General features: G+C 38.2%; 1 protein-coding gene across 3 annotated transcripts in view; it reads left to right on the forward strand.

Moving 5' to 3' along the window:
• CCDC93 (CCC complex scaffolding subunit CCDC93) overlaps window positions 1-19,941 on the forward strand; it is a 111,181-nt gene extending 91,240 nt beyond the window's left edge. For all 3 annotated transcript variants that reach the window (XM_077829396.1, XM_077829397.1, XM_077829398.1), the window contains 5 exons: window positions 2,328-2,410; window positions 8,101-8,138; window positions 9,748-9,832; window positions 15,763-15,876; window positions 18,738-19,941. In XM_077829396.1, coding sequence (XP_077685522.1) covers window positions 2,328-2,410; window positions 8,101-8,138; window positions 9,748-9,832; window positions 15,763-15,876; window positions 18,738-18,791 — 374 coding nt within the window. In that variant the 3' untranslated portion in view covers window positions 18,792-19,941. The remainder of the gene's footprint in view (window positions 1-2,327; window positions 2,411-8,100; window positions 8,139-9,747; window positions 9,833-15,762; window positions 15,877-18,737) is intronic.

A 19,941-nucleotide genomic window follows, 5' to 3' on the forward strand; every position in this document is an offset into this window, starting at 1 on the left:
CTTTGTCCTTACCCATAACTATTTCACATTTGGGGACAATGTATACCTTCAGATCAGCGGCACTGCTATGGGTACCCGCATGGCCCCACAGTATGCCAACATTTTTATGGCTGATTTAGAACAACGCTTCCTCAGCTCTCGTCCCCTAAAGCCCCTACTCTACTTGCGCTATATTGATGACATCTTCATCATCTGGACCCATGGAAAAGAAGCCCTTGAGGAATTCCACCATGATTTCAACAATTTCCATCCCACCACCAACCTCAGCCTGGTCCAGTCCACACAAGAGATCCACTTCCTGGACACTACAGTGCTAATAAACAATGGTCACATAAACACCACCCTATACCGGAAACCTACTGACCGCTATTCCTACCTGCATGCCTCCAGCTTTCACCCTGACCACACCACACGATCCATCGTCTACAGCCAAGCTCTGCGATACAACCGCATTTGCTCCAACCCCTCAGACAGAGACAAACAGCTACAAGATCTCTGTCAAGCTTTCTTACAACTACAATACCCACCTGCGGAAGTAAAGAAACAGATTGATAGAGCCAGAAGAGTTCCCAGAAGTTACCTACTACAGGACAGGCCTAACAAAGAAAATAACAGAACGCCACTAGCCGTCACCTTCAGCCCCCAACTAAAACCCCTCCAACGCATTATTAAGGATCTACAACCTATCCTAAAGGATGACCCAACACTCTCACAAATCTTGGGAGACAGGCCAGTCCTTGCCTACAGACAGCCCCCCAACCTGAAGCAAATACTCACCAACAACCACATACCACACAACAGAACCACTAACCCAGGAACTTATCCTTGCAACAAAGCCCGTTGCCAATTGTGCCCACATATCTATTCAGGGGACACCATCACAGGGCCTAATAACATCAGCCACACTATCAGAGGCTCGTTCACCTGCACATCCACCAATGTGATTTATGCCAACCTGGATTTGTGCTGGAAATGGCTTTTAGATAAGCTATTACCAGCAGGACAGTGGGGTGGGAGGAGGTATTGTTTCATATTCTCTGTGTATATATAAAGTCTGCTGCAGTTTCCACGGTATGCATCTGATGAAGTGAGCTGTAGCTCACGAAAGCTCATGCTCAAATAAATTGGTTAGTCTCTAAGGTGCCACAAGTACTCCTTTTCTTTTTGCGAATACAGACTAACACGGCTGTTACTCTGAAACCTGTCAAGATAAGGCTGGCTCTCTTAAACACCTCATGTCCCCTTTTATTGCTACGGGTTAGAGGAGTTAAAACAGAAAATTGTCAGGTTTTACAAATGTGCTGTGATATCTAGGCAGAAGAAAAATGTGAGCCTTGTCTCTAAATGTTTAATCTTTAATTCAGGTATCATGGCCCAAATTTTAGAAGTGTGTATGCACCCAGATAATGAAATTGTGCATGCAAATTGACCATTCTGCATATATGCTTCTAAATTTGGTCCTGTAATCATGGTGTCAGGAAAGGAGGAATGCATACTATGCATCTGTTGGTATGTATATACTATATGTTGTGTGTGTGTGTACAGTGCATAATCAGACATATACACAAACGGTATATAATGACAGGTTTCAGAGTAGCAGCCGTGTTAGTCTGTATTCGCAAAAGAAAAGAAGTACTTATGGCACCTTAGAGACTAACCAATTTATTTGAGCATAAGCTTTCGTGAGCTACAGCTCACTTCATCGGATGCATTCAGTGGAAAATACCATCCGATGAAGTGAGCTGTAGCTCACAAAAGCTTATGCTCAAATTGGTTAGTCTCTAAGGTGCCACAAGTACTTCTTTTCTTTTAGAGTATATAATGTTACATATACACACAAACTGTTTTAAAAGAACATTAAGGTTGCTTTGTCAAGAACTCAAAAGTTAGGAAATGCCAGAATTAAGGTTGCTAGTGCAATTTTAATGGTTTCCCTTTTGCATATGCATTGTAATAGTCTTTAATTACATGAGTGCATACTTTTTTTTTTTTTTTTGCACAGCAACCCAGCCTCCTTCAGTGCACAGAATGGACGATACTCATTTAACAACTATTCAATATTTTGTTTTCTCGTCATTGTTCAATGTATGGCCCCAGGACCTATTTGCTGCACACTATTTAAATCCTGCTGTATAGACAGAGGCTGTTAATTTCCTTATGGGATTTTCTATAGTGCTCATCCTTGTGGTATCTGAGAGCTTGACAAATATTCATGAATTTATTTTCACAACACCTCTGTGAAATGAGAAGGTATTATCCCCATTTTACAAATGGGTACAGAGGCCCCATATGGTCTTTCATTGCTCTGTTTTTTCTTTTGTTTTCAGTGTCAGCAACTCACAAAGAAACCAAGCAGTTCTTTACCCTCTATAATACATTGGATGATAAGAAGGTATATTTAGAAAAAGAGGTAAGAACATGTTTTTAAATGTTTAGCCCATGATAGGAGAATAGGATGCTGCTGAGTTTGTGTACAAGGCACTGGATTAAGTCTTGTCTATGCAGGGTACAGGTAATTATCTCAAAAGGTCAGCACTGAGAAGAAATTGACTTGGGTCTAAAACTGTTTACAGAATGTTTGTGGAAATCTTTGGTTTGTTTGGTTTAATTCTGTTTAGGAAAATTTCTGCTTGTGTATTTTGTGTGTATTTTTTTTTAACAGAAGGGCCAATACCAGAAATAGATACCAGAATTACTCAATTTAGGCTCAAAAGGTGAATAAAATTAGGATACTGACACACACCATTTAAATTTTGGCTTCACAAAATCAGATTAACCTGAGGGTTAGTGATCCAGTGTCTGCATTAGTTTAGGGACCAATGCTACAGCCAGTGATTTCAGTTATCAAAGTAAATTGACATCAATGACAGCAAGATCAGGTTCTTAAGGTCTGATTCTGTTCCCCTTGAATTCAGTGACAGAACCTTCCTTGACTTCAAGGGGGCATGACCAAGCCCTTATTTATCATGAAAACACACTCTTCATTAAAGAGTTCTTCTGCTTCTACTCCCTATTCCTCCTCCTTCCCCCATCCAGAAATTAGAGCCAAATTCCTCTCTGGGGTAACACACAATTGAAGTCAGTGGACTTACGCCAACAATGAATTTAACCCCTCTGTGATGTTACAGGTAAACTAGACTTCAGTGAGGACTGGAGGAATAAGCAGGAGCAGCAAATACATTTCTGATAAAGATCCTGGCTCCACATGACTGTTTTTTCATAATAAAGGATTTACTGGCATTTCAAAGTTTGTAAAACATCAGCAATGCTTTACTGGTTACTTTGAAGCATCTTCGGTTACTTAAATGTCATGAATCCTACATCAGTAAATAAAACAACATCTTAATCCGTAAAGATTGTTTTAACAGTTGTTCACATGGGTTTTTGTAAACAGTTCTAATGATGTTATGGTGAGATGAAAATATACATTGCTTTCTTCAGTAAAATAAATGATAGCACAACAAGATTGGCATTAGCTGGTAAAAGTCTGACATTGCATGCTTCTCATTGCATTTTAATGAAACAAGAACAGAACATTGTTTAAATACCTTTACGAAGGCAGCCGCTACTTGCTTTGTGTAACAGATGGTACCTTTACAGTACCATTAAGTAAGCATCTCTGTTCTCTAAGAGGAGGGGTAGCATAGAGAGCTGCAATCTAAAAATCCATCATCTTTTTCCTGAATAGTAGATTCTGACAAATATACTAGATATGAGTATTTGAATCAGCTGAGAGAATCAGGAATTCAGTTTCCCTTTGAGGAAACAGTTGATTCTGACAGTCCTTGCCATGAAAATCATCTGAAAAAACAGATTAAAAAGTCAAGAACTCCGATATATGTGTATACTGTGCCGGTAACATGTTCCAAAATGCAAGACCTGTTTTGTCCTTTCACAGTTCCCTTAGTTAGTCTATGGTGACCTAAGATCTGCCCATAACAGCCCTGGAAAGTTACTCAGTAGAAAAGAATGAGTTATCAGTTAGTGATGGACAAGGGTCTAAAGGTTTGGAAATTTTGGTTTCTGATAGGCATCCAAAGTTCAGAAGTGAAATCATCTGTTAAAGTCAATAGCAAAACTCATTGACTTCAGTAGGGCCAGGATTTTGCTATATGCAAAGTTTATTCAGCATTATCAACACTTCCTTGAACTGACAACCCTGCAAGACTGGGCTTTATACAGATTTACTGAAGTTCTTTGTTTCTGTCAGTGTGGGAAAAGCCACCAAGACAACCTTCTGATTTTGCTGTAATGAATTAGATGAATTAAGACTCTACACGTGTACCTTTGTTTAAGAGGTGGCTGCAGCCTTTGCCCATGGCACTAGAGTGTTCTATTGTAATGCAAATATTGTAGCTTAGATTCTGACATTCGGATAACTTCTATGAAGTTCCAGTTCAGCAAAGCACATAAGGAAGTATGCCTAAATACTGTGCTGAATCAAGCAATACAGCTGAGAATGTATTTTTTTTTAAATTAGGCCAATGATCATCAAAATAGGACATCCTACTGTTTTCTAACTTACCTGTATTGATAATTGACATGATCTCCATAAAATGACATTCCTAAGATATCTACAGTGCATTTATCATTGAATATTTCTGTTTTTCTAAATGTAGTCAACATGTCATTTATATAAGATCAGCAAGACAAAATTATCACAGCACCATAGATGTAGTTTATCTCTTGGTCTGATAAAATTGTCATTACGGTTTTGTCTTCCTCAAAAGCTTTTAAAAATTATCTCCTGGTGAGATCTGATGCTGAATTTTACTAGACAAAGAATTGAGTCAGCTGTATATATTCATGTTTATAATTTAAATCTCTGTTTATATGTTACATGTGGACTATATCGGCAAAACATCTGAACATAGATCCCATGATATGAGAATTATGAGACTAGTGCCAACTGTTAAAGATTTAATCTGTGTTGGGGGGGGGGAATAATATTACACCATTAATGCTGGGCTATAAATATTTATCTAATACATTCTAGAAAGTTATTACCAAATGCCTTGCTTTATCTGTTTGCATTATATCCATTTTATTTGCTTGAATGATTATTGTGTTGTACACAATTCTAAATGAACAGACAATTTGCGGATCACATTTTCTTTATTTAGCATGGCACATTAAGTAGCAGCTATGAAACTCATGATATTGCTTTAATGTTGTCTGTGGATTAGACTTTACTGCAGATTTTTGTAACATTTACTGAGGGTACAGGCGTACAAACTAATCTCTTTTCACTGATTGCTTCTGAAATAGAAATGAACCTACTAACGACAGAGGTGACAGATTTTAGACCAGAAGTGCTTGATTGTTAAATAATGTATATCAAGGCTAATAGTCTCTTTTCTTTTGTAAAAATATTGAAATGAAACCTGGAGTAGTTTTGCCCAAAGTAACTCAATACTTATTTAAGTACAAACTGTGAGAAGAGTTTTACTTCTACCCTAACTGTATACTTATGAATGCAATTTTAAAAGGTAGCCATAACATACATCAAGGGTTTCCAATGGATTATGCTAATCTCAAGAGATGTCTGAGTGGTTTTTGATGTCAAAAATGTACAATATGGTTTCAGTTTTTTTGTTCTAGAAAAAAGGCTTCATTGAACAAATATTTTGTATTAATATCCTATAAACCAAATGTCCCTTTACCCTTTTGGGTCTTGGTTTTCTTAAGATTCTTTGGAAGGTATTTCTTCTTACAAAAAATAAAACAAAAAACCTTGAAGTATTGTGTATGGAGTGATTTCAAAATAGTAATGGAATCACTCACTCCTTGGGGTGGAATTGTGACATCAAAGGTATCTATGCTCATACAGTTGATTTTTACAAAATTTGCATAGTATTAATTTTTAAAATGCTATGACTGTTGGGAACCCACTTTCAAATTGTCTTATTTTTCCCACTGACTTCGTAGATAAGAAATGTAACCCTATAGTTCTCTGTCATGGTCATGAAATACTGCTTTTTCATTTGCTAGATATTTTGCAGGATACATTAATGTATGTTATGTAACAACATGGCCCATCCTTAAGGATGGCTTGGTTTGTTAGTACTGACAGAAGTAAGCAGAGATGGACTTTACCTTTTTTCGAGAGTTGGATAGAATATACTATTTTAGTTATTGTATCAAAGAGAGAGGAAATTTACACCATGAAAATGAAGTAGAATGGGGTGGGAAATGGCTTTTTTTCTTCCTGTTCTACATTGGGACAAAAATGAGACATTTTGAAGTTTTTAACAAAAAAAAAAATGAGACACACAGGATCTCTCTCTCTCTCTAGCCTGGTTATTAAGGCATTCATGTGGGAGATTCAGGTTCAAGTCCTTGTTCTGCTTGATTTAGACCAGTGATTTGTACCGGCATCTCCCACATCCCAGGTGAGTGCCCTGACCACCGGATCTCTCTCTCTCTCTCTCTCTAGCCTGGTTATTAAGGCATTCATGTGGGAGATTCAGGATCAAGTCCTTGCTCTGCTTGATTTAGACCAGTGATTTGAACCGGCATCTCCCACATCCCAGGTGAGTGCCCTGACCACCAGGCTATTTGCTATTTTAGGGTGGTCTCTTGGTCTGGGTTTTGACCAGAAATTCTATCCTGGACCTGAGAAACCTTTTCCCAAAAGTTTTGTTGAAACTGGCATATTCTTGCAGAAAGTTGTTGTTGTGGGTTTTTTGGTCAGAAAACATTCATTTGTCAAAACAAAAGTTTTGTTAAAAAAAAAAAAAAAATTGACCTCTAGGTAGTATTCTTAACCTCTAAGTAGTAAGAACAGGATTTCTACACGCTAATAATACTCTTTGAAATCACTGATTTAAATCCATTAGGGTTGGGGCCTGATTCAGCAAACTCTAACATGCAGTGTGCTTATTGCTGTGCCATTGGGAATATGCGCATTAGTAAGCACTAAGTACAGTATTTGCAGAATTGGATTCTTACAGTACAGATGGCACATTTTCAAACATTCGTCATCAAAAGGCAAAATCATACCTTGGAAAACCTCACTACTTGTCCACTGGAGACTAATAGGAACTATTCAAAGCTATGAAAAAGAATCCCATCAACCATTCCTCTGATTTTCTTTTTCTCTAAATGTGTTGGAAAGAATAATAAGATTCCCAAGCAAGTCTCAATTAGCATTTTGTATGGAAGATTCGTTCCATATGCTGTTAGGTACAAGCTTGCAAAGGGCCTTTAAATGTGTATTAATAAAACAAGTAACTATGGAGGAAGTTTTCAGAAGCACAGTTCACGGGTGCCTAACTCTGATTGAAAGTTCATGTGTCTAAAGTGTCATTTGTGCCAACCAGTTGCCTGGTTTGCATGTCTAAGTGAAGTTTTTTTCCACAAGGAAACACATTCTTTAACAGATCTTTTGAATGCAGTTTTTTCATTCAGGCTCTTTGAAAAAGTGTGGGTCTGCTCTGAAAACTGCATTGTGGAATCCCATATATATATAATGGTTTACCTGTCTAATGTGCCTACTTTACTACTAAAGATGTTTGTTCCACTTCAAGGCTTGCAAACACAGTTTGGCCTCCATGAGTTAAACAGGGTCCTTTCATGTATCCTATTATTTTCAGTGATATCAGTTCTGCAGGCCACATGGTGCCCCTTACTACACCTGTTCACCTTAATTGTGTTATACATTCAGCCCTCCTTGACATTTTGTACAACCCTCAAGTGGTTTGGTTTAGAAAGTCTGCCTATATAGCAGACTTTTCGCTGGTGTAGTTGTATTGATATAGTTAAGCTATAACAGATGTGCTGCATTTATGATGTAAGCCCTGCTTTACATTGGTGCAGCTTTTCCACCAGTGCAGATTTCTCTAAATAAACAGGCCCTTAACCCTGGACTAGTTAACAGGAGTGAAAAGCAGTAAAGCTGTTTTTGTCACTAATGTAAGCTGATTGTAACTCTCTCAGTACATGCAGATAGCCTCATGTAATGCTCTGCAAAACAAGAAGATGGCATTTTTATACAGCTGACTTTTTTCTGAGCTAAATCACATTTTAAAGTAACTGAAAATCTATGTTGCTGTTGGAGAGGAAGATGTACATTTTCAACTGTGTTTTTGTCTTCACCAGGTTAACTTGCTGAACTCAATTCATGATAATTTCCAGCAGTAAGTAACTTGAGTCATTAGCTCTTGGTATCTACTCATACATCTATAGTTGGTTGGCAAAATCTGGGTGGAAATTGTTCAAAAATGCTTGCAAAACTTTCTGATTCTTCTTTAAACTTTATACATTTGAAATTTTAATGGCCAGTTCTGAGTAAGATCCAGTACGTTTTGTAATTTTTGATAGCCACATGCTATACCTTGGCACAAATGAAGTAATATAATTACTTAAGAACACATGTGGAATGTATATGTTAATACTTTGCTCTTGGGATTGTATTGTGTTAACTTATGCTTAAATTGCTCACTTAAATTGTAACACTTTTTTCATACTTCTAACTTACTGGCACTTTTAAAAACCTTGTTTGACATATTTGTCAAGTTGGGCTTGTGTCATATGAAAATAACTACAGACTCCACACATTTCTTAACTATAACTTAGGCATATGTTTGTCATAGCCCAGAGTTTCTATGACAAACCTCTGTTTAAAAAGTGATGGTTGGATAACAGAAGTGTCGTAGAGAAATCTTGGCCATTGACTTCAGTGTGGCCAGGGTTTCACCCTTCAGCCTGTTGAGCAATACTCCGATGTGAATTTTTACAAATGTACTTCTATCTTTGTCCAGTAAAGTGAAGAATGGGAGAGAAACTAGGGTGTTAAATAGTTCTGAACTATTATTCTGTTATTCAGTAGATTGATAATAGCTTGATATTTTAGTGCATGACATATTTTGCTCATCATAATGCAATCATGACTTTTTAAATTTTCCTATGAATTTGAACCCTTTGCTTTTGTTATCCTGATAAAGCCTTGTGTTGACTCTGAACATTTTCTTGCCACGACAAGCAACCACCTCTAACTATAACAGAAACGTTTTGAACTTGTTAATTGTAACAAACAAACTAAATATATTGGATACATTCCATTAAAGTAGAGTACAGAGATCTGCTTTGTTCAGTAGTGAGATCTCCATTGTAGTACTCTCTAGTCAATGGGAAGTTATACTCTTGACGGTTCACTTGGGCAGTTTATTTTTAAAGGTAAAGTGGTTATCTAAAATTACCACAGTTTTAAGTTAAGCATGGAATAGAATAACAATTGTTGTACTTTACACCAAAATAATTATGAAATCAGAAATGTAAATTATAACCACTAAAACAAAACTGTGCTTACAGATCTTACTGACATGCCAGTCCTCTAATCCATTCCTGCTTTTCACATGAGCTACTCCTTTCTAAACACTTACTTTGAAACCATGCTTTTGGTCCATCAATAGCTATTGTCACTGCACAAAACACTAGCAAAGGGAACAGTCATGCACAAGACAGGGAGATGAACTGGGTGATCTAATAGAGTTGGTGATATATGCCAGTGGACCGATAACAGTTTACACTGGCTGATGATCTGGCCCGTTATCTTTTATCTTGGATTGTCTGAATCTACTTTTTATCCCTTTACACTTTGCAGAAAGCTGTAGTTTTAAGCCCACATATTCATATTGCTTAAGTCTATTTTGAAAATTCTACATGCAGGATAGATAAAAATTGTAGAGGAAATTCTCGTTTTGTCAAACTCCCTCCCCTCTTAGTCAGTATCCATTTTTCTTCCAGAGCAATGGCCTCTTCTGGTGCTCGTGAGCAGTTTCTGCGGCAGATGGAGCAGATTGTAGAAGGAATTAAACAGAATCGAATGAAGGTTAAACTGTTCCTTCTTGTTTTCTTTGGCAGAAGCTTGGAATTATTTCAGACAAGGCTGAATGGTTAAAAAAAATTGGTGTGATGAGATGCAAACTAATTAAACACCTGACAAGTCTCATCATTTCTATTTTGTACTCTTCCTTAAATAAGAGCCTGTAACTAAAATTTTAGTGAGTAGATCAGAACTGCATCTTTATGCCAGCACTTACCTCACTCCAGACAAGTTGCAGTACTTAAATTAGATTTTGGTGTTACAATATGGATCAGTCATAGGGTCTCATAGCCTGATTCAATGCCACTGAAGTTGGGAGTTAGGCCTTAGGTGTCCATGGCAGTGGGGTCTGGCCCTCAATGGACTGCTCTCATGCACATTTCTCCAGTCCCTTTAAGGCTGTTCTTCAGTGGCAGCAGCAGCAAAGCTGAAACTGAAGAACCTATGCACTGGTCCCGAATACATTTTGAAGTTGCTTGTTCCTTTGTAAATATAATGTAATTATTGCCATTTGGATATCTTAGGTTTTTTTATTTTACTTCTATCTTTGCTTTATTCCTTTCACCTAAAAAAGTATCCTTGATTTCCCCCCCAAATAATGTTATAACACTTGTGAGTTTTAGCCTAGTTAATGACACCATGTCAACCGGTCCTAGTGGGTGAACCCACTGAGATTCTCTATTCTTAAGAACTAAGAATCATGTGTGATGTTAGGATTTTTATAATTGTTCTTTATTTAATTTGAAATCTCAAGCATGACCGAGTATCAGGGAGGAGGCTAGACCAGATGTCACACATTGAGAGTTACAGATTCTCCATGCTGTTTCTTTGTTATTGGGATAAATGTCCACACAAGGACTTCCAGATATTAATATGATGAAACCTATATATAGAGAACATGGATACAGTGGAGTTCAGTTTAGCATGAAGCTCTTCTGTAAAAATGGAGAATTTATTATTAGCCACTGTCCTGGAGGAGATAGGTGTTTCAGTACTTCAAAATTTGCAGTGAATTGCCTCGAATTGTTTGAGCAGTTGTTTTTTAATAGAATGGACAAATTCTGCGTGGCACAAACAGTAGTGAAGTTGGTTATTTGCTTTGTTTGATTTTCCATTAGCAAGCCCATTGAGATCATTTGATTCTGAGGCGCTTATGGACATTATGGAAATATTTCAGAGCAGCATATTTTTTACTCATGAAGTTGGCAGTAATTATGCCTGTTTGTTCTGGAAGGCTGACAAACTCTTTAATGACACTTAATTGCTGCAGCAACAACTCCAGAAATGACAACAATTGTTCAAAGTTGTTCTTCCTCCACCTCTGCTACTCCACAAATTGTTTAATTGGTGACAACTGAGAAAATCAAAGATTTTTATGGGAGAGTGAGGGAAGAGGAGCCTTTTGATATCTCTTGTACTCCTTCGTTCCTTCCTCTATTATGAATTGACCCCAGCCTCTTAAGACCAGGCAAACCCCCACTGCTCTCCTGTTTGATTCCACTTAAGAAAACAAAAGTTCAGCCATTTAGTTATCTAGAAAAAAAGATATAGAGTCCGATGACTATCATTGGTTGGTGACAATACAGCATCTGCAACCGCTATGTGAGAGAAGACTCTGAGATCTCAGTCCTGCTGCATTGAAGGCAGAGGTAGTGTTGCCATTGAAGCCATTTAGAGTAGGATAAGGCCCTGAGAGAGCTCATTCTTTCTCCTTAGGTCCCCATGATAGCTGCCTCCTACCTGTCAGATGTCTAATGGAAAAAAGCAAACTTGAAGGGTTCTGTGAGAGTGTGGTTTAAACTGGAGTAAATGATGGATTCTCTGTAACTTGAAGTCTTTAAATCATGATTTGAGGACTTTAGTAACTCAGCCAGAGGTTATGGGCCTATTAAGGAATGATGTGCAGGAGGGAAGACTAGAGGATCACAATAGTCCCTTCTGGCCTTTGAGTCTGTGAGAACTGAAATTATCTGAGGAAAGAGACAAAAATGGCTTATTGTTCAAAGAGTAGTTTAGTGGGTACAGAACAATGGCCAATCTTCTCACTGCCACTGTAGGCATATTGGGATAAATATTGGGCATGGTAAAGGGTCGTTGCCCCTGGAGATGGCTTGGCAGGCCTGTCTCCCCACCTTCAACTCCTCCATGCCCTCCTGCCAAGCCAGTGTGGGAATTTGCAGGTCCTTCAAGTAGTGTTCCTATGGGTGCTCCACTGTAGGTATATCTGTGCCCCTGCACCTCTGATTGAAGATTTTAAGTAGCAATGTCCATTTGTCATGCACGTGCACTCTCTCTGCCTCGCGGCTAACTAGTGTTGCATGGGCGAACCACACTTAGTTCCTTCTCAACCGCCCTTGGCCTGAGTTGCAGTGAGTAGCAGTCCAGTTTGCTTACCTCATTTTCATTATAATTGATAGTGTTTTGTTTTGTAGCTTGTTATAGAGTTTCCATTTATTTTTGTAGAATTTCTAGAGCTTCTCTTTTAAGTTTCCCCCCCAAAATGGTTCTTTCTCCCTGTTCTCCCCCCACTTTTTTTGCCCAGCTCTTCTGGTTTAAACTATGCCTCTCCTGTAGGGGGGCAATACCAGTTATGGACAGACACTCCCACTGCGTCTGGTGCCTCGGAGAGGCTCACATCCCAATGGAATATTATTCCTGCATTCCATTATTCCTCAGGGAGAATGGTTCTTGGCCCTTGACCTACAGGATGCCTTCATAGAATCATCATAGAATATCAGGGTTGGAAGGGACCTCAGGAGGTCATCTAGTCCAACCACCTGCTGGATTCATCCACATCTCAGTCCTACCGTTCCACAGAAGATTTCTCCAATATACCTTTGAGCAGGACCACTACCAGTATAGAGTACTTCCATTCCGCTTCTCATCTGCACCCACAGTATTTTCTAAAGTTCTCTCCGGAGTAGCAGCACATCTATGAACATTAAGTATCGTTATTTACCCATATCTGTAGAACACCTTCTCAAGGTTCGTTCCTTCAGAGACGCCTGACACGCCACCCAAAGGACTATTCGCATATTTGTGCAACTGGGTCTACAACTCAATATCCAGAAATCGACCTTAACTCCCGTACAGTGTTTCGAGTTGAACACGATGCAGTGCAAGTAAGAGCGTTCCTCCTGATGTACAGATTCAACACCCTGACCAGTATCATAGAGACAGTTCAGGACAGCCCACAAACATCAGCCAGAAATTGCCTTTAGCTTCTCGGGCACATGGCAGCATGCACATTTGTGACATCTCACGCCTGATGACACATGAGGTGTCTACAGACATGGCTCAGATCTGTTTACATGCCAAACAAGGACAGGCTAAGCACGCCATTGTGGATACCCTCCAGGTCAAACATTCCCTGGAATGGTGGAAAGATCCATCCAGTGTCTGTGCAGGAATCCACCCCCTACCCCACCCCCCAGCACTGATGATAACAGATGCCTCTCTGATAAGCTGAGAAGCCCATCTAAACAGTCATAGAGTTCAGGGTAAATGGTCCCCCATGGAAGCTGTATGGCATATCAACCTTCTGGAATTAAGAGCCATCAGAAATGCCTGTGCACACTTTCTCCCATTCATCAGAAGGATTCATGTAGGGCTAGCAATCTAGAAACCATTTTCACCAGGTACTTCTTATTCTGCCTATTTTAAAAAACGTGAAAGAATTAGCAGCAACAGGTGCTTCTCATCCATCCTCTGCAAAGGGGATTATATCTTTAGAACGGTGTTTTGCTTTAGGATGTTAGTGTGTGCTCTCAAGAGCAGCAGTGGGTCTTAGGCTCATGACTCCATGAGTAGGTCTATAACAAACATCTCTTTGAACAAGAATTCTTTCTGACTAAAGAGGTTCCGAGATGGCAAAACACCTGTATAAAATACTCATTCTTCACCTCTTGGTTTTTATATTGATCCCTCACCTAGCAGAAGCTTCTTGCCTCACTTCTTTGGACAGGTAAATTAGCTGCACATGGAAGGGTGTTCACCCTCTCTCTCTTCGCAGGGAAGGGTGCGCGCTCTCTCTCTCTCAAACCACTTTCAGCAGATTTTCCTGCTCCCTGAACTTTTTCACCACTTGATCCACAGTCAGCCTTTCCCAAGAGTCTCTGAATTTAGATTTTCTCCAGCTTTGAAATGAAAAGTTCTTAACTTAAATGTGTTGGGCCTGATTCTTGCTGATGCCAAAGTCACTCTAGTGTCAGATACAGGTGCCTTAAAATGGGTATAAATATAATCTTATTCTTATTTTAAGGAGTCTCTACACTGCCAGAGCAGTTTTAAAGGGGCCTTAATGTAAATAAAAATATCACCGGTTATTTCTTTGTTGATCACCAAAAATGTGCTTGTTATACTGACCATGCATTAGTACATATTTGTTAATGAGCATTTGTATGTAATGCCTTAGGGTTATCGTCATGAGACCCTACAGGTACAGTCCCTGCCCTGAAGAGTCAAGTTTAGATTTGACATGACCAGCCACAAGGAGAGGTATTGGGCAAAGGAGGGATGATGGAAGTTTAAGTTTGTTCATATCATATTAGTTTCTCCTTGTTTTCATTAATAAATGAAATATTTTTAAAAAAATTATTTTACATTAAATGTTCAAGGTTTGATGAGGGGAGTGCAAGTCCTTGCTGGTGAGATTGAGGAAGGAAACCGGTTATGAGGGATTTGAGCAGGAGAGGGATAGACCTAGTCAGTGCAGCAGGGTTTTTCACTTGACTGAATATTCTTTGCCCTTCTCTTTGCTAAGAGATGTACTTCAGAAGACAAGTAGCAGACTGCTCCATTGTGCTAAAGGCAGGAGGAGCTTTTTGTCTCCCTCCAGTAGTACTCCCAGCAGAGCCTATCTGCTTTTGTTTATGTACACCAAGTGCGAAGCCACTAGCACTGATCTTCTTCACTCTGCCTTAGGTGCTGGGAACTCAGAATGCAGCTTTTCAATATGAACTACCAGTGTGTTTGCTTTACAGTGTGTTTTGATAGGGTCTCTCTTCAGGGAGCATCCTGGTTCTTTGTTTTGGAATAACAAATTGCAGGTGCTTCCCAAACAGCTCACGTTAATGCTTTATAGTAGTAGAAAATACTTCTGATGAATTTCTCCAAATGGATATTCTCCATTTATAGGCCCAGTTCTCCACTGCCTGGAATCTTGTGTGATCCCTTTCCTCTGTGCAAACTGCTACCAAATCAGAATGACAGCATTGCCCACCCCCTTTGAACAGGAGTATATGACTACATAAGGCAGTGGAGAATCAGCCCCAGTGTCTCCCACAGGAACAGACAAGATAGAAATACTATATACAGGCTATATTTGGAACATGAAGAATGTTATATTTTTAAATGTGGGTTCATTTTTTACTTACAACACACCATCTGGAGTCATTGGCTGGAGACAGAAAGCATCAAGTAATAGAATACTTGCATTAAAAATGTCAGAGTACTTATCTAAAACTTTTTGTTCCTGACCCTTAGATTGAGAGTAGTTGAATTTTTCTATTAAATTTGCCAGATTAGTGTATGATTTTCCAAAGTTAATAGATGATGGAGGCAACCACCTTAGATGCCAAATCAAACCTTCACTACTGCATCAATAACTTTTTGTTGTACAAATATTTTGGGTGCTCTTCTCACCTGTAATTTTAATTTCAATAAATTGTCTGCCATATTTGAATGCTATTCTGTAAATAAGGTCCTGATCTCAGAAAGACTTATGCATGCTCAACATGGGCACTGTAATTCCATTGACTCAAAATAAGTCTTTGCAAGATCTAGGTCTAAATATTTATTGCATTGAAGGAATCAGCCAAGTCCATTATGTGTCTTTTGTGAAGTATCTTTCTCTAATGTCTACTTGGAAATGTATTTGGTGTTTCTGGTACTTATATAGTACATGGTCTTTCATTCTTTGTGCACATTAAAAACAGATAGAAAAGAAGAAACAAGAAAACAAAATGCGAAGAGACCAGTTAAATGATGAATACCTGGAACTGCTAGAGAAACAGAGGCTTTACTTTAAAACGGTGAAAGAATTTAAAGAGGTAAGAGCATTTTTGTTTGTATTGGGTAGAGAGAATTTGAGCCAGTAAAACAACTGGTGTGTTTAAGAATAATCTTAAAAGCCATCCTGCTCAAAAGTGGTCACTTTGAGATGGATCACAAATCTTCCAATCGTTAACAGGCAAATGTCTAGATGTGTTGGCTTGCCAAGAAACACTTTCACGTCAGATAACTTTCACAAGCCTCCTTTGGGTTATCTACCTCTGAGTCAAACCAAAGGAGAGGGTTAATCTTTCAGGAAACCCCCAGTCATCTTTCCAATTCACTTCCTATTATTGGAGAGAACTGGTCTTTATTACTGGAACTCTTGTAGTAGGGGTGGAGCAAAAGATCTTTCTTTGGCCTATAAACTGTAATTTTTGAAAAGTTCATCATTCAGCTCATTAAAATCTCATTGAGAAGAACCCTGGTACAGGTATGCAAATTGGTTTCCAATTACAAATATTTTAATTAATTATTAAAACAGGCCTGATTTGCTTGTAAGTTGAAGGCAGTCTTCCTCGCTGCTTGGAGGTAGTGAGATTTTCAGAAGCAATTGTTGACCTGCTCTGCTCCCACTGAAGTCAATGGTGTATTTACCATTGACTTCAATAGATGCAGAATTAGGACAACACTTTTTGAAAATCCCATCATGAAGAGTTAAGTTTTAATGGTCTACTTTTTTTTTTAGATGTGCATGTCAGGCTCAGTTAAGGATTTGTTTTTAACGAACAGTAACAACATCTGTTCCTTTAGGTAATGAGGATTGCTTCACCATTTATCGTGTCTTAATCCATAGAAAAAGAGATTTCTTTTATCCATCTATTATTGTATCATTCTATGTGTAGATTGTTGTCTCATCCTATGTATTGATTGTAAATTCTTTGGGTACTGATCCTGGATGATATGCTTGAAAGACTTGTCAGATACACAGGAATGGATGCTGGGAGGCAAGGCACGTTTTAGGAAGTGGATTAGTGAGTCTTCCATGTAGCACTGACAGTGGACTAAGGTATAGGTTTGCTCCAGCACGTAACCCTTCTGTAAAATGGGTATACTATTTAGCTAGTCCACTGAGCTGTTGTGCTTTGAGATCCTTGAATGGAAGTTACTGTAGACCAGTGAATGTGATTTCTCTATAATGGAATTAACATGGAAATTGTAATTTATGAAAACGGAAGATGAGGCAATTCAAAATTTAAATTTGCATTCTCTTGCATGTCATAATTTATGATTTCTCAGTTTACATAACATTTTGGCAGTGGGACATGCCATGATGATCTGTACCAGATATGTTCTGTGTTTCATATTGACAAAGATAGGGCATCCTGACTTCCTAAATGTTCTTGGACTTGGGGATTTCTTTCATAGTTTATAAGGATTATATATAATACAGAGGATAGGACGGAGCGTATTTCAAATACTCAGCGATTCTTTAATCGTTCAGGTAACACTACAAGAAATTTTAATTATGGACTGATATCAAAGCTTTTGAATAGACTGCAGTTGTCTAATGGAATCTTTTTTGGAAACCCATAAAAGGGACTCTAATTAGTGCAGTATGGAGGTGATAAAGATGTGTGCAAGGAGCTGTCTCTGTATGAAGGGCACTAGTCTTGTCCGTGTTTCCTGGTGGCAGTTGTTACAGTAATAAATAGGAATATTGTTAACATACAGCCTTTTGTGGCATGAAAATCTGTCTTTTGAAGAAAAGAGGGGAAGAGTAGTAGGTTTTTGTAGAGATTCTGATACTGCAGTTTATGTAGAAGTTCTTAAATTGTGTGACACTGTCTGCACTGTGTGTATTTTTTCTCTAGTAAAAAGAGGAAATGCACGGTCTTGTCATCTAAACATTGCAGACGTACTATCAATATTTCATTGATTTAGCCTTCCCAGAGCTTCTGTTAATTATTGTCTCTTTGAGAGCAAATGCCAAAATAGCACTGCTGTGCAAAAGAGCTTTGGGGTTTGCATGTTAGAAAAGGCTGCTTCCTCTAATCTGTCCTGGTGTGCTGGGTTATTTTCCCTGCCTTGCATCACATATCTCTGGGAGACTGACAAGCTGCGTAGCAATTTTTATGACTATGGTAGGAGTTTCCATCCTCTAGCAATTAAGTTTCTGTGGAGAGTGAAAAAATCCCTCCTTATCAGTTATCTTCTGAAGGAATTTCCACACCCTGGCATGTCCTGTTTTGTCTCTTGGAGGATAATGGTAACGTTACTGGGAACAGAAAACATGTTCATAATTCTTGACCTTGCTGTAGTAGTTCTCTGAGAATAGACTCTGTGCAAAAAGGCATTGCAGGATTCCAGATCAGGTATCAATGACCTTCATTTCAAATTAGTTTGGTTTATAAGGAAAACGATGGATTTCATAACTACCAGCACCATAAACTCAATTTGGGACTGACCATAAAGCTAGATTCCTTCTGCCTTGTGCATCATCGCCTGTAATAATGATCCTGCCATTGGAACCAAGTTAACAATTCTATTGATTTCATGGATCAAAAAAACTCAAACTCACTCTGGGTTGCCTTGGATTGCAGAGCAGGAAGGCACAAAAACTAGTAAAATCATTTTTGTCACTAAAGTCAGAAGGCTTAAATCACTAGTTAGATGATGTCACTGTCACTTAGTCACTCATAACCATACTTTGGGCTCCACTCTGACCCATGTTATCACCTTTTTGTGTCACCAAAGGAGCACAAAAGAGCCATAAAGTTGCCCTAAAGAGACAAATGGAGATTCCTTTTGCATTTCTCCTTGTCAGCTCTCACAATGTAGGAGGCTTAGTCTTGATGTGAATATGGGTACCATAACTATTATAGTTAACATTTAAAAATCTATTTACTTTTATCAACAGGAGTGCCGTAAGAATGAAATGCTGCTATCCAAGCTGAAAGCCAGTTCTTCCTGAGGAATTCCTCTAGCCAGTGAATTTTATAATTGATTGTTCGGTCCATAAATTGAATACTTTCTGTGATAACAGTGATACCTGCAATGCCTAGATACATGTATATTGCTATATAAGTCTTTATTTTTCAATATGTATTCTGTTCTACATTACTTGTTCCAGTGGCTGTTTATTCCTGATCATCTCCATTATGCAGTACAGTAAATTAGGAATGTTGTGTAATTTTATTTATTTGTTTTCCACAATGAGGAAGATAGGATTATTTTGTACTTTGGATTTAATACTGCACTAGTTCTAACTTCAGGAAAAAATATATATGTATTGTAAGTTTGTAACATACTTGAAAAAAATAAATCCAGACACCATGAAGAGAGAGTATAGTAAAAAAAAAAAAAAAAAAAAAAAAGCAGTGATTTGATAAATTCAGCCAAAGGTGAAACAGAAAATTTGTTTTCACTTTTTTTCAACTGCTAAGAAGCCAGATTTTACTTCAGTTTTACATTTTAGCCATAGATAAGATTTCAGACAATAAGAAATGTGAAGCTGGTGGTTAAGACTTAACCAAATGGAATCTTAACTTGCATAATTCTCTAATGTAAAATTATAGACTTCTATATTTTTATTACAGCAAGTGTAGCTGTTGTATACCACTTTCTTTGAAACTTCAGCATTATGTAGAGGGGGATTGCTATTAAATAACTAGTTCCAGACAAATTAGATTTTAATCACTAAGATCTTAAAGTATCACTGGTTGGATTGAAAAATACGTCTGTCAACACAAATTCTCTGTCAACTGCAATTTGGAAAGATTAAGCCCCGATATTCTGCTGGTGAAAACTGGTGTAGCTCCTTTACAGATAAGGAAGCTCTGCCAATTTACATCGGAAGGATTTGACCCTGAAAATTTAAAAAAACTTGTTGAACCCCCTTGTGAATTTTTATAGAACATCTGTATACAGTATTTTATAGTTCAGACAACTTGTACAAAACAGCAAGTTGTTTGAACTAGACTTGCTAATGTATAACACATCCTCTTTTGCTAAAAACAAAACAAAACCCAAGTTCTTCATTGTGTTCAGTAACATGGACAACAGTGCTATTAAATTACTGTCTATGGCAGGTGAATGTGAAATAAAAATGTTTGGAACATTGA

This window comes from Eretmochelys imbricata, chromosome 11 (genome assembly GCF_965152235.1).
Source record: "Eretmochelys imbricata isolate rEreImb1 chromosome 11, rEreImb1.hap1, whole genome shotgun sequence".
Classification (NCBI taxonomy): Eukaryota; Metazoa; Chordata; order Testudines; family Cheloniidae; genus Eretmochelys; species Eretmochelys imbricata.